At 42.4% G+C, this 18113-nt stretch overlaps 1 protein-coding gene across 2 annotated transcripts in view; it reads right to left on the reverse strand.

Annotated features, from left to right (window-relative positions):
* sorl1 (sortilin-related receptor, L(DLR class) A repeats containing) overlaps positions 1–18113 on the reverse strand; it is an 80579-nt gene that overhangs the window by 41892 nt on the left and 20574 nt on the right. For both annotated transcript variants that reach the window (XM_041940090.1, XM_041940089.1), the window contains exons 4-6: positions 16351–16512; positions 15759–15826; positions 5992–6172 (exon numbers count right to left, since the gene is read on the reverse strand). In XM_041940090.1, coding sequence (XP_041796024.1) covers positions 5992–6172; positions 15759–15826; positions 16351–16512 — 411 coding nt within the window. The remainder of the gene's footprint in view (positions 1–5991; positions 6173–15758; positions 15827–16350; positions 16513–18113) is intronic.

The raw sequence follows: 18113 nt of genomic DNA on the forward strand, positions 1-18113 counted from the left end.
ATTACAGACAGCAAACAGAAACCTGGGAATGCCCCACCATGTTATTGTCACTATGTCGCTCCTGTATGGCTAAACTGTTAGCTACCGACGGCCATGATGAGTGCCTTGGTGTTACCCACTTGAGGGAGGGGCTGTCTGATAGTCAATGCATGAATTGTAGGTTCATGGAATGGAAACTGAAGCTGAGGTGAAAGGACGCTGCCGCGGTGGACAGTGTGGCCCTGAGGAGCCTTACCCACTTCGACGGACCTGTGACCGGGCGGTAATCCAAACCACTACAGGCTCGAGGGCACCCTGCACCACGACAGATTCTCTTAATCTCATTAACACTGCTATTGTTTAATCGTGGGGAGACTCTGTCAGTCGACCTCTTTTCAACCTTTACTGGAGCAACAGTATTTAATGCAGATGACATGGTCCTGTTGAAATGTTCAACCATGTCATTTAAAGAGCAGTTCATAGCTGTGAGACTCAAATGAGCTCATAATATTACAGAACTCTGCTTCATCCTCGCCACCTAGGAATCTCTACATCAAAAACCCCACAGTGATGGTCAGAAATAGGTCAGTGTTTAACCCTGTTGTTATTACGAAGTCCAGACCATTACCATGCTGATGAGTGGCTTCATTTACATGTTGTGTGAGTTCAAAGCTGTCCAGTAAATTCTTAGTCATTCTTAGTGTTCATATGAATATTGAGGTCTCCAATCAGGATTAATCTGTCATATCTAGAGATACCAAGTGTGATCAGCTCATGGAAATAATGTGCAAAAATAGATATTTAATTGGTTAGAATCCGTGTTCTTTTTTCAAAAGGAATATAATTTTTAGCCAAATTTGAAAGACCAAATGTAGACTTAATCCTGCCAACAAGGCTCTGATTGGTCAATTGTTTCACCAACTAGCTGAAATGGGCACAATAACAGACCTATCTGACTGAATAAATCATAGATGAAAGCAGTGATTCAGAGGTCTGGAATCAGGCTTTGCTTGTCCTTCTCTCAATATGTTCTGACTTTCCAACACATCAGAGACACTAAGCACCACAAAAAGCACCAAACTGAGCACCCACTGAAGACAAAATAAATACAAGATGAAAACAAACAAGTCTAATTTCCTAAAACAGCTGAGTGCTGTAGTTTTCAGCAAATGTTACTTGAACAAAATAGTGCATTTGTTTGGGGCTGCAGATTAATACACTTTTGGTTCTTTACTGTGTATTACAGCTGTACAGTGTATGTTGGATTGAGTCAAACTAAACGACAGTGTGTGTGCGTGGTTATGAAGGAACGTGTCACCCAGTGCAACAGTGTGGCTCACTGATGTGCTTTCAGAGTTTCTGGACAACAATGAATTGGTCTTTTAAGTAGATTTTTTACAGCAAGCTAATAACCATAGGAGGGAGAACTAATCTGTTAATTCAACTCCTGCTCTTCCTCCAGTGAAATGGTCCAACTGCATGCAAAAAGAATTTTTGGGGCCAAACAACTGACGACAAAGACCATGCAAGGGTGGAAGTGAACGTGATCAGATATGGATTCCTTATAGGGGGCCCAGGCTGAGGCATGGACATGGTCTCAAGATGTATACATCTTTTAAGGCACTATTGCCACCTTCTGAGTCTTACTGGTGTAATAATGGCACAGAGCAGGAACCTGTGACAGTCTCGACTCACCATATGTTTTTCCATGCTGAAGGAAAAACAACCACAGAGCAGCACCACTCAGAAGACAGTATATGCAGGTGAGTGCATCAATACCCAGCTCTCATCTTTCTGACTCCAGCTCTCTGAACAGTCAACATTAAACTCTCTCTGAGCTCGTCTTCATCACACGCAGCTGCAGCTGCTAATGAATTGTTCCATAAATGTCCGTCTCTGGGGAAATGCTACAGACAGATAACCCAAACAAGCAGGCCATGTGCTGCCAGTATTATTCTGCCCTCTTGTCCTCAAAGCCTCTCTGTCTTTTCCATGTCAGCAAGCCCCAAATGGATCAGTAATAGGTCGCAGACTAATTTGAGAAGGTTTTGTTCTGCTGTCTTCATACATTTTTGGATTTGATATGATTTAGCACAGTGGTTCCACCTTTTCTGTAAGTTGTGAGACATTGTTAGAAAGTACAAACTGTATGGAGCGTGAAAGGTTCATTCTTTGACTTTGTAAATACTTTGACCAAATAATCTGAACAAAAGGTCCACTTACTACCTTTCCAAGTTCCAAGGCTCATATCATCACATGACTGAAATTTCATACTTAGGTTATGCAATCACACTGAGCAATATGGGTGAGCAATATGGCCAAAATCTAACACGGTATATGTCATTTTAGATGACAGTAGAGGAACATATCATGGTACAGTAACTTGTTATGTAAAGAAAATTTAGACGTGGTTAATAATAACCATACCATACTTCATCACGTTAGACTACTTTCTTCACTTATTTGGAACTTTCACACAAACAAAAAAAAAACTGCCTCACGCGAGACAACTATTAAAAACAAAAGATTCAATACAGTAAAACTAACTTTCTTCCAAAATGGAACCTTTAATAGAGATGCATTATCGCCACCAACTGTCGCCTCAGCTGTCCAGCTGCCCGAATCACACGACCTTGCGAGACAGCTGGACATTGCACTGCCGCCCTGAATATATAGCAGAGACACTAAAGCTGTTTCCTCAGGTCCAAACATTGTCCAGAGTTGCCCTTTCACAGATGCAGCACATTTGTCTGTGTCAGACATATTCTCACTTACTGGACATAGTTTGGTCTTGGCGAGGGGTGGAGCTGAGTAGAGCGTGCAGGAGCAGGACGATTCATCCATGATGGTGACTGTTTTTGCATTGATATTAATACCACATGTATTTGGACGTATCCACAATGCAAACGAAAGAGTGGAAAGCAACATACTGGCATGCAGAAAAGAGTACGAAGCAGCTACACTCATGCTGTTGATGTCATCAAAAAGTCCACTTGCTCATGTGTAGCAGGGTAGCAGTGCAGATACTGTGAATGAGAGTGTAAACACGGCTCAATGGACAGCTCCCACGGTGGAAAGGGTATTGCCAAATATCCACCGGTGGACATGCTTCTACCATCACATGGTGTATATATATATAAAGCTTTCACTGTACATCTGAGCATAAACCTGGATATATCTGAACACATGTACTGGTGGCCACTATGCAGTTGTATTTATGGTAATAAATAATAGGTCTCAGGTTGCAACTACAAGAGTTGAACATACCAGATATCATCAGTCTCTTCCAGTCAATATATCCCAACCTCCCCTTTGGCTGCTGAGCTGACGTGAGCGAGCTGCTGCTCGGCTCTGAATGCCCTGAAGATCTCAATCAAGGTTATTAAGATATTGATGTGCTGTCCTTTCAGCTGTAACTGAGGGATTCTGACTCACACTTTCCATCCACTGGCCTTAGCTAGCCTCAGATGCTATAGCTCCATAGTAAAGGGCTGGAAAGCTAAGGCTAGATCATTAACTGACCCACATACTCATCCCGCTGTTAGGCTTTTTGAGGCAGGAAAAAGACACAATGATCAGCGCAGAGTGGCATTTCGCCCTCTAACAACCCATTTTGATTCAAGCGTGCAGACACTATTTTGCAATTTTTAATGTAACAGCCCAGAGTTTAATTTTGTAGTTTAGTTAACTCACAAAATAAGTGGCCATATATTTGATAAATGTGGGGTAGCTGGGTGCAGGAAGGTTGTAGTGACGCAGCACTTTATGTTTCAGGGAGGTCACTGTTTTTGGCTCAACATCTCGCTCCACATTCTGAGCAGTAAACAAAACCACACGTAGCAGCTGCTGGCTTCTGAGCACGCTGAGGTTTAACTCTGTGTCTTATTGGACCACATTAGTAATTGGAAATGAGGATCACTCATTAGCTTTGACCACATCAGCCACAGGGATTCACTGAGGCTGCTCTACATTGCCTTGACTTAGCCCAGTGCCAAACACTGCCCGCTTGCTGTGTACACAGTAAATTGCACCATATGCATCATGCATCTGCACGAACAGACGACAACACATTTACAGAATGTACAGAGAGATCGTAGATAGATCTTTCTCAATCAAATGTTACTTGCAAATAGCAGAGGAGATAGTGATAGAGTAGATTCAGTCATTCAAACCACTGTATATTTAGTGTAGTGTTGCACTGAAAATTATAATATAGAGAAATATTAATCTTCGGATGAAACAGATGAGTAGAACTGACTGTCACTTCATCATAACAGTAGGTAAAGCTAAATGCTGAGGTAAAGCTAAATGCATTAACTTATTATCAGGAACCATCTGATATTAATTATCAGATCAGACAAATCCTTAACAGCCAGCCTCTCTTCACAATCAACTGTTTCTGAAACTCCGCAGCTACAGACACCACCAGCCCACGCCAAGGCCGACATGTGACGCAGAGGACGGCAAATCTGTCCAAAGCAGCCTGTGAAACAAGGGAGGCTATGAGATCCAAACCATGCTGACCATCTGCTCCGTTGTCTGCTTGTCTGCTGCCTAACTGAGGCTTCCACTACACAAACACTGGAGACTAACAATGACAAACATACAGCGCTTCACGTTGCCGCCAGCCAAATATTGATCTAACGTCTGTTATACTCAGCATATTATGCTGAGGTGGGAAACTGACTGCTCACTACATTGCTTAACTATGCTGTAATACAGTGTAGGCTTTTAAAAATGTACGCAGGTGCACAGTAAAACAGTAGGAAGTGGCTACTTTGAGTTGCTGCATTACATTTCTGTCTGTTGGTGCCTGGTACAGTTTAAATAAAGACTATTGGAGGGGAGTTATATTTATTTAAGCGTGGAAACATCACCAGGGTAAACAGGTTTGACTGAACAAAGTAATGAAAAAAACAATACATGCTTTGTCTGTCTAATTTCTTTCAAACCTTACAACTATTATTTTTAAGCTTTTCTATTTTACAATGCAGTGTTTTGTTTTTTTTCTGGTGTGTACTGGAGTACTCTCTCTTCTTTCATGAATGTCTGACAAGTCGAATAGGCCCCACTTGGCCAAGCTCCCTCTGTCAGTAACAGTGAATGCTATTCAGCTGTGCCAGCTACGCTGAATGCAGATAAGGCAAAGTTTTTAGTTTCAAAAAGTGATCTTAGGAAAGGATCTTAACTATGTCATCGGTACACTTTAACATTCCACAGTTACATACTGTCTGTCTGAAAAGGTCAAGTTCAGTTTAGGAATACGTTTCAGATGGGTACACGTACATAAGTACAATGTGTTATATTCTTCATGTTATATCAGTTTTCAAAAGGGTTATTTCTTCGGATGCATTTAATTAATAAACATGACTTGAAATAGTTGCTTTGGACAAAGCTTGTGTAGGTGTACCATTCCTGTTGGCAATTTAAGAATTACTCCAATTTACAGGTTTCCTGAGCAGCGAGTTGTACTTTAACACTGTGTTTTATGTCATTAAAATCTTATTTAGGGAAATATGCTTATTCCTTTTCCTCCTGACAGGGATAAGAGAATATTGGTACCACTCTAATATGTGTGCATTATTTATGGAGCTAGAGCTGTGAAGTGGTTAGCTTGCTTACAGAGTGGAACGTAGAGGAAACAGCTAGCTGTCCGAAGTCTGCCTACTTCCAAAGTTCAAAAATATGTCCACCAGCAACTCACCTTGGATCCTGTTCGATTTACCATTTAGATTAATACAAAAGTGGAAAAACATGAGCATCTTAAAGTAGAATCTTGTCTATTGACACATCAATTAATCAGCTAACGTTGCAGCTCAAGTGAAAACCTTTCATGAAGATCATCACCATTGGGCTGTGCCAGTTGTTTGCCAGAAAATCATTTCAGGTTTTGCAGGTTTTGATGTCAAAGAGAAAACAATGGCACGCCTCACCCCAGCGAGCTGAATCAAAATAAGATCAGTAACCAAACATGCTGAAAGTGTTCAGCTGGCCCTCGCCCAGCTCTCTTACCCGTGTGGTGGTGGCGAACATGTACTTCTCTCTGAGCTGGAAGCTATCAACCTGCTCCAGGATCACTCTGCGGTTGTGTTCGCTCTGGAAGAAGTCGGTGCTGCTGAGTATGGTGGAGACACCCTGGGGCTCCTGTCTCTGGACCAACACTGTGGTAGGGGGGTCGTGGGGCTCCACGCCCCTGAGATGGTGTCGAAGAGAGCGGGAGGAAAGGAACCGAGGTGACGGAGGAGTGGATTGGAGGGAAGGGAGTTCAAAGGGATGGAGAAAGCAAGGGTAGGTGAGGGGTGAAGGATGAAGATGGAAAACACAAGAAGTACTTTGTTAGCCAACTTTCCTCAAATAACATACACACAGTTTTCATGGATGTCAAAACACAACCTGCAAATTTACATTACTTCCTTCAAAACAAAGTATTTTTAGTGGTTACTTAATGGAGTACCAGCAGGCCTACATAAAAATTTCAACACCCCCTCGTCCGTGCAGCCCATCCACTAAAACCTTCTTCAACATCAAATCCTGTCCCAGCTCTCTTTATGGGCCTGCAGTTTACGAGCATTTTATCTCCAAAACGTTTCTCTGTGACTGTCTCGAGTCACGATTAATACGCTTATTCATTATCGCTGAGGTCTTGTTATTGAGCCGATGGCTGGGTGACAATTCAGTGTTCACCATATCCAAAACTCTGTGGTCTAAAATGATTCCATGCAAATTGTGATCATTTCTTGTTGTTTAACCCGTGAAGAGTATTGACTGGTTGACAGATCACACAGTTCATTGCGTTGAACATAAATCAGATTATTTTATATGTCATTTTCTGTTTTCATTTATATTTGTCATATTGTAATATATCTCAGTCTACATATCTATCCAGTCTGGCCAAGACTACAAGAAGTGGAATATGGTGAATAAGGTCTAGTTACACCAAAAAGTGGCGCTCCAAAACTCGTCTGCTGATCTTCAGAAAATAGGCAACTGGTGACTTGCTGACTTAGCTGAACTACTGCAGCTGGTGAACCCACACACAAGCAAGTTAATGTTAGTCAGTCACAACAGCTCTCTGAGCTTCTGAGTTAGCGCGGACGCTAATGGGACAATAAGTTCATACAGTTAATTAACAAGATGTATTCACTCCTGTCTCCAAACTGCCTGCATGTCACAGCAGTTTAGACTATGAAAGAGGATGTTAAATATCGCTAGAAGGTGACACACTGCTAACATGCTACATGATGATATCTTCCACTTCCACTAGCAGAGTCAACTGATTTCACTCTCGCTGTCGCTGTCGTCACCTGGCAACACACTGCTTTGCAAAGCGGGAGGAGCTCATTTGGGCACGTCCGGTTGCAGAAGAACACGTCCCATTCATTTTCCCATTGAAAATGTTACACGACTCACAGCTGAAGCACCTCTCTTCTCAACATGAAGCTCTCCCTGTTGATTCATCAGTACAAATGATGTAGAACTCCATTATATCTGCTTCTCTGACAGCAAGTGAAAGACACAAGCCTGTGCACATCAAAACTTCAAAGCTGATGACTCCCAAGGTGCATTTCAACAGGAGACATCCAGTCATAGAAATTTAAATTCTGTTACATGTGAGGAGCGCACATATATATATATATATATATATATATATATATATATATATATAAAAAAAACTGGGAACATAGAACTGGAGAGTAACACTTGCGGAACCAGTGACCCCATCCACTTCACAAGTCCACTGGACATTCACACATGTGCAAGCGCACATTCTTGTTAGATTACTTTGTACCTTTAGCAGGGTAACCATGTCTCTTCTATATTTTGAATGCAATAATTCTGAGGTCTAAAGGTTAAGAGTTAAAAAAAGTCCCACGATGGGTCCTTTGAGGCCCTGTCCCATCTTTGCCAAAGTGATTTGACCCAGCCTGGTAGCAGTAGCAGGTCTAAGTGGCCCAGTTGTCTAGCTTGGAAGTCAAAGCTAGCCAAAAACATTTGATGTTAGTGATATTTCCCAAGGGCCACGCGGTGGCTTGTGGTAAGCAGTGTCACATCACAGCAAGGTTCGGGGTTTGAATGGCAGCCCTGTTCCTTCTGTGAGGAGTTTGCATATACCTCCTGTTAGTTTCCTCAGTCCCCTGCTTCCCACAGTTCCCAGACGTTAAGGTTATGTGAGTTTAAGACTCCAAATGGCACACAAAGGAAAACATCTTTGCTTGCAGTATGTGTTTGCCCCGCAATGGTACCTAGTTTGGTGAGGAATATCCAGCAAATCTTGCTATCGAAGGTGTTTTCCTTCGGACGTCTTATTTACGAAGTCATTCCAGCATGGAGAACTTGACTCAACATCCTCAGAGGGGTCAGTCTGAAAACTATGTACTGAGGTCTGCTTCAGGAATTCTGCTACACAACAAAATAACTGGATTATGCTGGATTTCACTGAGCTGGTTCAGAGGCTTCTCAGTCTGACAATGACTCCTTGTCAGTTTTTGTTCTAAAAAAGTTTCAATATAATAAATGTCAGCGTAAAAAACAGACTATCAGCATGTTCAAAACGAAAATATCTGTGTGTGTGTGTGTGTGTGTCAACCTTTAAGAGCAGCGTGGTCAAACTATTTGTGGCCACAAGTGTAAAGCAGGGGTGTTCGAACCCGTGGCACGGACAGTCGGCCAGAATGAATGAAGGAGGTTCACTGGGCCTTATCGTCTGCCTTCCAGATCCGTGTGTTTTCCTCTGGAGTCTTGAGAGCTGAACAGAGAGAGCAGTGTCTCAGCTCAGCTCTGCCTCTGTGGCATTCTTTCAAAGGTCCCTGTTCAACTGATGGACACTGTCTGGGCTGGGAGTGCATGGAAGGCTATTCGCAGTCTGTCTCTGCCCCTTCCTTTGAATTAATCTCTGCCCGTTCTAAACACTTCCTAAACACCCTTCCTCCCCTTCTTGGCAGTTTCTCATTTTCTGCCAGTTCTGTTTGTCATTCGATTAGGGTTTCCCTCAAATGTTCCGAACTGCCAACAGCTACAAAGCTCTCATAAATTAGATTATTTTCAGGACAAACATTCATGGCTTCTCATATACAATGAAAAAATGCAATTTGAACCAGAAAATCATAACAGAGGTAAACACTTCAGGCCCAATTCAATGTTTAGATTTATCAGTAATTAACCTGTTCAGTCAATAAGGTGTCATCATGTCAAGAAAAGCAAGTTGCATTTAGCAATAAGTAATTCAAATGATTCTGAATGCAATCCACATAACCTAATCCTAAATTACATTGTAGAATTGCATTTTGTTGTTTGCTTTTATCTTTATTTTCTTGCAGTTATGTGATCAAACTCATTTTTCGTTACTACTGTTGTGTGCTAGTCTAGCCAGACTGTGACATAATGATGAGCACACTGAAATATTGTGCAAGATGTGTTGTTTGCATCCACATCTAGCAGGTTAAACAGGAGAACTTTATACAGGCTGAAAGAATTTCAATCATCCATTATCTGATAAAAACAAAAGAGTAAGAAGCACGAGAATGTGGCATCAGCTACTGCTAGTCTAGTCACCCACTCGCTAAATAGCAAAACAAGAAGAAGTATCAGTAAGCTCTGCGTAATGTTTTTCTCTAAGGATTTCAAAAGGCTAAACACATACTGTATGTCCTAGGTCTTCTTCTGCTGAGGGTTTTGCTTTATTGAAGCAGCTAGGAGTGAATGTTGAGGCACATATTGGCATGAAGGGGAACACGGAGCATTGCACAAAGCGTCAGCGGGGAGCTGAAAGCGAAGTCGCAGTCTGCTGAATTTCAGAAGCTGCTCTTTGATGGAAGGAAGGACGTCAAAAAACCACCTTGCAACTTGACAGAGATCCACTGAGAGAGAACAGATTCTCTCTCTGTGTGTGACTTGGTCCAAACAGTAAAGACAGGCAGTCCAGACTGTCAGCCCGACATCGGCAGGGTGGTTGAATTGTCTAAAACCAAGTCCGGTCTCGTCCGTCGCGGACTCGTCCCTCAGCCCTGACGCACGTTCGCCTGTCAAAGACGACCACAGAGACATCTGACCCAAAGCCAGCTGTTGACCTGTGGATGAGACAGCTAGTCTGAAGTTCAACCAGAGACTGAGAGGTGTGTCTTCATCATCCTCAATGCACGAAGAAGGCCACGCTATGTGTGGGGTGAGAACCAAACAGCATCTCCTGGTACTCACCTGAGTACCTGATTACAAACGTTGTGCATCCCTGTTCACAGTCAACATGCCCTAACAGTCAACCCTCACAAGGCAAAGCTGAACTTCTAAAGACACACTGGCTCTTTTCCTTTGGTTTGCAGTGAGTCCTTCGTTGTTCGTGAGCATTCTTGTTAACCTTCCCCCTCTGACCCATCTTTTTTTCCTGTTCCCTTTGTTTTAAAACCACTCAGCCTGTAGGAGTCGTATCGCTGTCTGTAATCCATATGGAAAAGGGATTTGACTTCTCATTGTATACACAGAGGATTTCACCACTCAGTCTGTCTCCAAGCCATGAGATCAGAGGATTAGGAGTTGGGTGAGGGGCCAGCTCATCAGATTGGTGGGCTGAGAGTCATGCTTGAGTCTCTCTGCCTTAAAACTGATCTGCAACAGTCGCGCTCCCTGCTAAAGCCAAAACAAACAGGATTAGACCCAAACTGGATGGAGCCACAGGGGGGAGACTTTAAGATCAATCTTTATTTGTGCTGCCTTTGTCCTCAGATAATTTGCCGTCTCTCTTGGCAAGTGTACGACTGCAGTGGTGTAGATTTAACAGACTTCATCAGATCTTACTGGCTGACTGCTAAACACCATCAACGGCTAAACTATCAAGAAATCCATGAACATATGACTACAAAACTAACAATCCTGTCAAGGGATAACTGTTGAGCTACAGTAGTAGCAGCGCTTGGTGGATTCTGAAGAACACTTGGAGAACACTTTTACCAAAGTTTTGTTGCTAAACAGCCAAGCAGGCTCGACAAGAGAAGACATCAAGTGGCTCTATGTAGCATGAACTGAGGGGAACATGTGTCCACACAAGTTTCGACCTAAGTGAAGCATCCATCTCTGCTAACATTAGCTAACAACACCCACCATAGACCCCTGGTCAGAGCTGAATGAGTAAGGCAATAGCACACAAACACCTGAGTGATTAAAATGAAGGTTGTGTTTTATTGCTTATCAAATCGACTTCCCATCAGTAACGAAACTAATTCGATTTCTGTTTGTAGATTTCTAAATGTGCATGCCAACATGAGGTCCCAGGGGGCTGAAGGCATCGAGCCGCGTCGTGCTTGGCGGTGGTGGTGGTGGTGTTCAGCTATAATGCAGGGGGTATGCCTGAATGCACGATGGACATGGCCAATGCCAATGACTTGCTTTTCACTCATTCTCACCTCATCTCACAGTACAGAAATTGTCTGACCGGAAGAGGATGGGACCTGATCTGTGTTTCTAAAAATCTGATAAATAGCTACAAATATTAAGCCTCTGTCATATTAGTGTTAAAGTTAGCATATTTTTCTTATAAATAAATTAGCTGACCTAGCTGTCTTGAGCGGAGCTTCCTGAATTAATTAAAGATATTGGAGCTCGTTTGCATTAATAAATAATGAGGAATGATAGTGTGTACAAAAATGTGGAGAGACTGGGGAGATGAAGTGTCAGAAATGGATTCAGCTACATCCAACAGGCTTTTTACAGGGAGGAAGGGTTTGTTTATGGCGAGATCACAGGGTCAAAGGTTTCAGTCAGATGACAAACAAAACAAAAATTCAAGGCAGTCAATGAACTGTCTTCTGGACTGAAATTTCTCTGAACTTCATCGCTACACTTCAACTATCCTCAGCTTTCCAACGTCAGCTGAAATTTCAGTATCTTTATGTTTCACACTTAATTTTCAATCTCTTTCATCTTACTCTCGAAAGGACAGTTCAACTGCTTTCTTCTTTTACACTTAAACTTCTTTTAGTTTTTACCAGTCAAATGACATTTCAACTGCTTTCTTTGCTGAGACAGCAACTTTTCATTGACGCCTCTTTCCCTTCAGTTCACCTGCTCACCAGCTCCCTTTGTAAAACTGTCACACTGACAATTCAACTGCCTGCACGGCTTAAAATTAAAATATTTTCACCACTTCATCTGCTTTCAGCTTCACGTCAGGTGATTTTCTCAACTCTTTTTAATGCTTCCACTTCAACTCACACTTCAGAGCAGACCTGTCAGCCCTCTTTCCCAGGTTTCTCCAATATTTTTCTCTCCTGCTGTCCTGTTAAATATTGCTCTGGAAATCTCAAGTTTTTTTAACCTTACTTTTAAAGAAAAGGTTGACTGCAGCATTAACGGGAGGTAACTGCTTATTTGACGTGTTTGCTACATTTCCCTCCAGGACAGCAGGTGGCAGTACGTAGAACATTAGCTGTACATCTATTGATGAGAAGTCACTGAAATAGCACCTGTGATTAAAACAAGAAGAACAAGAGGTATGAACGTGGGAGGGTACAAAAGGAGTTTGTACAAGCAAGGAGGATTACCTGGACTTAATGAAGAGCATCGTCGGTCAAAGTCATGCTTTTTGTCAAATATGCCACACGAACTTTAGTGTCAGATGGAGGAAAAAGCGGCAGATCCACCAAGCATGAGCTCGAGGGAGAAGCTCCACCAATGCCTGTATTTCTACCATCTCTCCACTCATTTTCTCAGTCACCCTCTCCAACCTACTGTCCCACCTGCCAGGAGCCTCTCTCACAATCACAACTGAAGCTGGATGTGAACAAATCCTTCAAGTAAAACTTGAATAAACTGAGCGCTGAACTCATCCGCCCTTTAGTGTTTTCATTGATATGATGCAGCGACGTTCACAGCATTTCACCGTCAGCCAGGTATCTGACTCTGAACACATACCTGTGCTCACTGGTTAACTCCATCCTTGTTTCTCTGATATTTTAAAGCAAGCTCGCTGCCTCGTGGTGATTTTAGGATTCACTGTGTGCCCTTTCAGTGTCTCGCCTTTAACTGAAATTTCAACTGCTGCTAGTGACTGAAATATAACTGCAACTCTCATTTAGGTCATTTAATGCATTTATAGTTTTTGCAACTGCAATTATCAGTTTTCAAATGCAAATTTGTTGTAATCAAATGAAAAAAAAACTGAGATATCTGAACATGAGTTTCAGTCCACATGTTTGTCCTGAATGTTTCGTTACGCTTTGGTTTTCTCAGTATGAGGAAGTGTTGGCTATCAACAAAAACTAACCTGTTCAGGCACCTTTCTGTCTTACAATGGCGAGCATGTTCTTGGTGAGGTGTCAAGTGGGTGTGTGCTGGCACACCATATGTGTTATCTTCTATTGGTGAGATAATCCCATTCACAGAGCAAAAAGTAATTTAGCTTCACTGAGGAGCAGCGGGGAGGGCGACCAGCAGCTCCATGTGATCTGTCTAAAGGTGCTTCCATCCAGCACCCACTCAGAGAGGAGGAGCTGCAGACACAGGCGGCGGGAGGCATTTATTCACCTGAATATTCATTTATCAGCTAACAGACATCAGAGTGGTCTGATGGTGTTGTTTAGTGCTTAATGCTGTCTCCTCATTTTCCCTCAGCTGCTCTTTTGTTTTAGACTGCTTTCATTTAAAGTAACACAATCAGGCTGCCTGAGTAAGCTTTTCTCTTGTTCTGATGCAAATGCTACTAGTGTCTTTATTTTGTAAAACAAATCCATCCAAAAGCTGAAACACTGTGTTTGACTGCAGTGAGTCATGTTGTGTTTGGCTAAAAGGAAATAGTTCAAACCCAATTTGTTTATCCATCAATCTCAGCAATTATGAGCACCATGAGGACAAAGACACTGGAAGCCAATTCTTACATTTCACATATTCACACTTTTATGTATTAATACTTTGTACTTGTCTAAACAGAACACACTCAAACTGCAGGAAGTGCAGTTTTTCCTGCCTGAACTCTGGGGGCAACGTATATTAATACCAGTTTGGAGCAGTATCTCTAAGTTGCCAGGAACAAACTGGAAAAAGGAGGTAATACACACATATCAATAATGTTAATTAATACCTGAGGTAGCAAAACCTCATAATATCATGAACCAAAGATTCTGATGCATCACCGTAGTCGTAGAGCAGCGTAGAGAATACAAGATGTTTTGAGCAACCTGTCTCAGTCTCAGTCAGAGGAAATCAGTGTTTGCTCACCCCCAGCCTGTCAGCGGGCTTTCTGCCTGGGTGACAGGATGTAGCATCAACCAGCCAGGGCAGGGCAAGGCCCAATACACAGCTAATAAACATCTTCGCCTCAGGTCACCATGAAGTGACTTAAAAGATGCCATTAAACACCAAAAAGACAAGACAGCAATGGCCGTCTCCCACCTCCAACAACATGCAAATTAGCCAACCGCTTTTATTAAGTGTGTGTGAATGAATCCGTCTTGCTAAAAGCACAATAGTGCTCAAAGGCCAACTGTCAGAAACATGGTTGAATCGGTGAGGGCACTTAAGATAGCTCGTAGATAAGAAGTATTCCTCCTCCATGTTAACGGATCGGGATACACAGTTTTTTTCCAAAAAACTATAATGATGGCATGATGGTTTGAAGGATGGGAGCCGATCCTGACATGTTTTAATAGATCACTACTGACTAAAACAAAGCAAAACAAAATCTGATCCTTTGCTAATTGTCCAGCGTTTTGTGCAGTTCAGTGATGTTGCTGAGCTGCTCTCTTTTACAGGAGCCAAGCTCGAGAACTTGGCCATTAGACTGTATATGCAAGTGAAATTAGAGTGTGTGAATGTGAAACATTGTTTGAGAGTGACTCTGAGTTCTGACTGCTGAGCTCCAATGCTAACAAATCTGTAACCTAATAAGGAAAGAAATAAAACATAGAGCTAGCAGCTTCTCTCACCAGAGACAGCTCACATCGGTGGTCACTAATCAGTGTTAATTCTGTGAGTAACAGGGACTGTTAATGAGGGAGATCTGCCTTTTTGGGAGTGACAGGTAATTGACCTATTCAGTCGGTTAGGTATGAGACATGAGAAACATACAAGCTGTGTGTGTGTGCCTAAAAACTTCAAGCTTAAGTTTGATTGTTGCACGCCTACTCGCCTCACTGTGATGCAACAAGAACCCATAAAATACCCAGTAAGCAAAGTGTCAGGCGGTGAAGCAGCCATTGGACTCATTTAACACAGGAGCTATATTCAGTTTCATTATGGTCAAACAATTTTGGATTTATGGGTGACAGCATGCCCTGAAAGGTGTTTCTAAACATCTATCTATCTATGATTTGTCTCATTCTAGAGTATAAAATTAACTCTGAATATTTTTGCTTCTTGGGCCCTTAATATCAAACATTAATGTCTGGCTCGTTTTGAGATTTTTTTACACTCAGATTTGGTATTCCTTTATTTAGCGTTCTAAAACAGATCAGTGCAAAAATGGCCAAGTATTGAGACTTTTTGGCCATAAAATTCCTATAATCAGCTGCCTTATGCCCCTAACATTTGGCAACCAGCTCATTGTGATCTCTGATCCTTCCATGGGGACCATGCGGGCATGATTAAATCATATTTACCACCCCTGAAGCGTTTGTGAAGCTTTTGTAAAAGCTGGGGAGGAATATATGTTTTAGTGTTTCTGTTTGTATTTCCTCTTTCCTCCATACGCTGTACCGCTGAATGCAGCACAAAGGTCAGGGCATTTCTCACATACAGTATATACACCCTCCATTGCACACTGTACTTGTCATGAGCTGAGACAGCAGTTGTCTTACCAAAAGTAGGTCTTCACGTGCTCTTGGATCAACACCCATGTCTCCCCAAAGTCGTCTGATTTCCACAGCTACAGCGGGGGAGAGAGACGGTGTGAGCAGAGGGAGGAGGGAGGGGGTGAGAAGAAGAGGGGGATGGTGCACTGTAAAAATGTAGGTCAAGCTCATTCCTTCATTTTGGCTCTTACACATGTGACAAGGAGAACATTGGAGAGCTGTTTGGCGCTATTGTTCTTGAACTGAAGACAAGGAAACCAAAAAAGTTTCCATGGATGAACATAGGTAACCAATAGATTCTCCTCTGGGTTACCAGAGGGTGCACACAAAGCAGCTCAAGAGGTACAACAAAGCTTTAACTGAAGCAGTTCCTGATTAGAATCGTAATTAAGTCACTTTATGATATTTGTATCTAAAAAAATATTATATATTTATATAATAACTGGAAGACAAGTCTCTCTAAGAAGTGGCTAAAACACAGTGGGGCAGCACCGGTCAATACATGCACTGAAATAGGTGTATATGCCTGTCATTCTTTGATCATAAAGCAGTGATCTGTAAAGATAAAGCTGCTACTGCAGGTAAAGCAGGTCTCCACCTGTTTGTTCGGGTGAGAGCTGTCGTAGCCGAGCACCAGGCTGGATCTTTTGCTGTGGAGCAGCAGGTCTGTGGGCTTGAAGGGCAGGGAGAAGCCCTGGACACTCTTACAGAAGTCAAAGGTGTTCCACAGGTAGTTGTTGGTGGAGTCTACGAAAAGGTACTGAAGAAGAGGAGAAGACACACTTTAGCACAAAAACAAGACATAAGACAAAAAAGAGCACTTGAATAAGAAATCCAGAAATGTGTAGAGAGTCTTCCATATTCAGTGCTCCAGCAACACATGCATTCCCCGGTGCCATTACAAAGCTCGATTATGTAATTGCACTGGGCTAATCCCGCTTTCTCAGCTCACTTTGATGTGCTCTGTCACCGTCTTCCCAATAACCACTCAATTCTGTGTGAGCAGTGCAAAGTATAGCAGAACATGCACGTTCCTGAAGCAATTGTCTGCTTAAGTGTTTCTCAGGGGCTTCAGTGATATCCAAGTGCAGCGCTGCAGTGGAGAGCCGAGGTGCCACATCACAAACGTACAGTGGAGCTTTGCTAATTCAGTCCCAGCGGGAACAGAGGCTGCTCAAGTGTTCAGAGGAGTGCAGTATACTGAATAATAACTATGTACCAAGAAGCAAGTGAATCCAGGAGCACTGGATTGTGCTGGAACGTTTAATTTCCTCAATTAAGAAGGTCTATTTTTATACCAGCACGTTGTTAAACTCTGTGCTGGGTTCTGTCTGAACAGACACGTCTCTTCAATTTTCTACTGACGATTCTTCCCAGTAAGTGTAAATGCTTCAAATGTTCATCTGTTCTCAAACACATTGATTGGACCAATTCAATTAGTGTCTTTGCACTGAGAAGCTGAATTTCTTGTAAATTCTTCGGATTTCTTTGTCTCTGTTCATTCTCATGAAGTTCCTGTTTACTGACTACTGTGGCATGATCGCTACCACTTTTGGACCTCAACCTGGACTCAACAGGGTCATGGACCTGGCCTGGACTCTGTCATCACTCCTCACTACAAACAGCACAATAGCTCTGATACAACAGTAAGGCTGATCGGTTTTGAAACTAGAGCGCGACTGGATGCATTTCAGGTCAGCTCTCTTGGCTCTGACTCACCTGGCTGATACCTGAACCTGTGTGCTACAGGTTTTTTTAATAGCCAACACTTCCTCATACTGAGAAAACCAATGGGTAATGAAATGTATTCGGACAAACATGTGATCTCAGTGTGTTTGGCTCAAGTACAGGTATCTGTGTACATCTAGTTTCAGACTCCTTTGAAAGTTGAAACACCCAAAGGACAACACGCGCTAAAAATCAGGGGTAAGAAATGAACCTCTCATAAAAGTAGGTTTATTTCGATTGATTGAAAGATGATGCAGCTTCCTTACTTCTAAGTCTGCATTGCTGAGGTGTAACAACCTCTGACTCTCTACTCAAACGTAGTTTTGTGAAGCTTTGTTCACTTGATTATGGGACTCCTGGTGCTTCATGCAGCCTATATTTGTCCAGCACACTTCATCCCTGTCTACTTTTCTCTTATCGACTCCCTGCTTTCTGTGCTGTATTCCATCTCGAACTGAACCCACCTCAGACAGACCTCTTGACACTCTGTCAGCCTGTGAATCCATGTACATCCTCCGCAGGCACATACTGAGCTTTTATGTTCGCTGCTGTGTTCGCTGCTGTTCTGCGACCGCAAACTAATTGGTAAAATATGAAATCGTGTATGTAAATGATGATACAGCTAAGTAATGA

Source organism: Chelmon rostratus, chromosome 7, assembly GCF_017976325.1.
Source record: "Chelmon rostratus isolate fCheRos1 chromosome 7, fCheRos1.pri, whole genome shotgun sequence".
Lineage (NCBI taxonomy): Eukaryota > Metazoa > Chordata > Actinopteri > Chaetodontiformes > Chaetodontidae > Chelmon > Chelmon rostratus.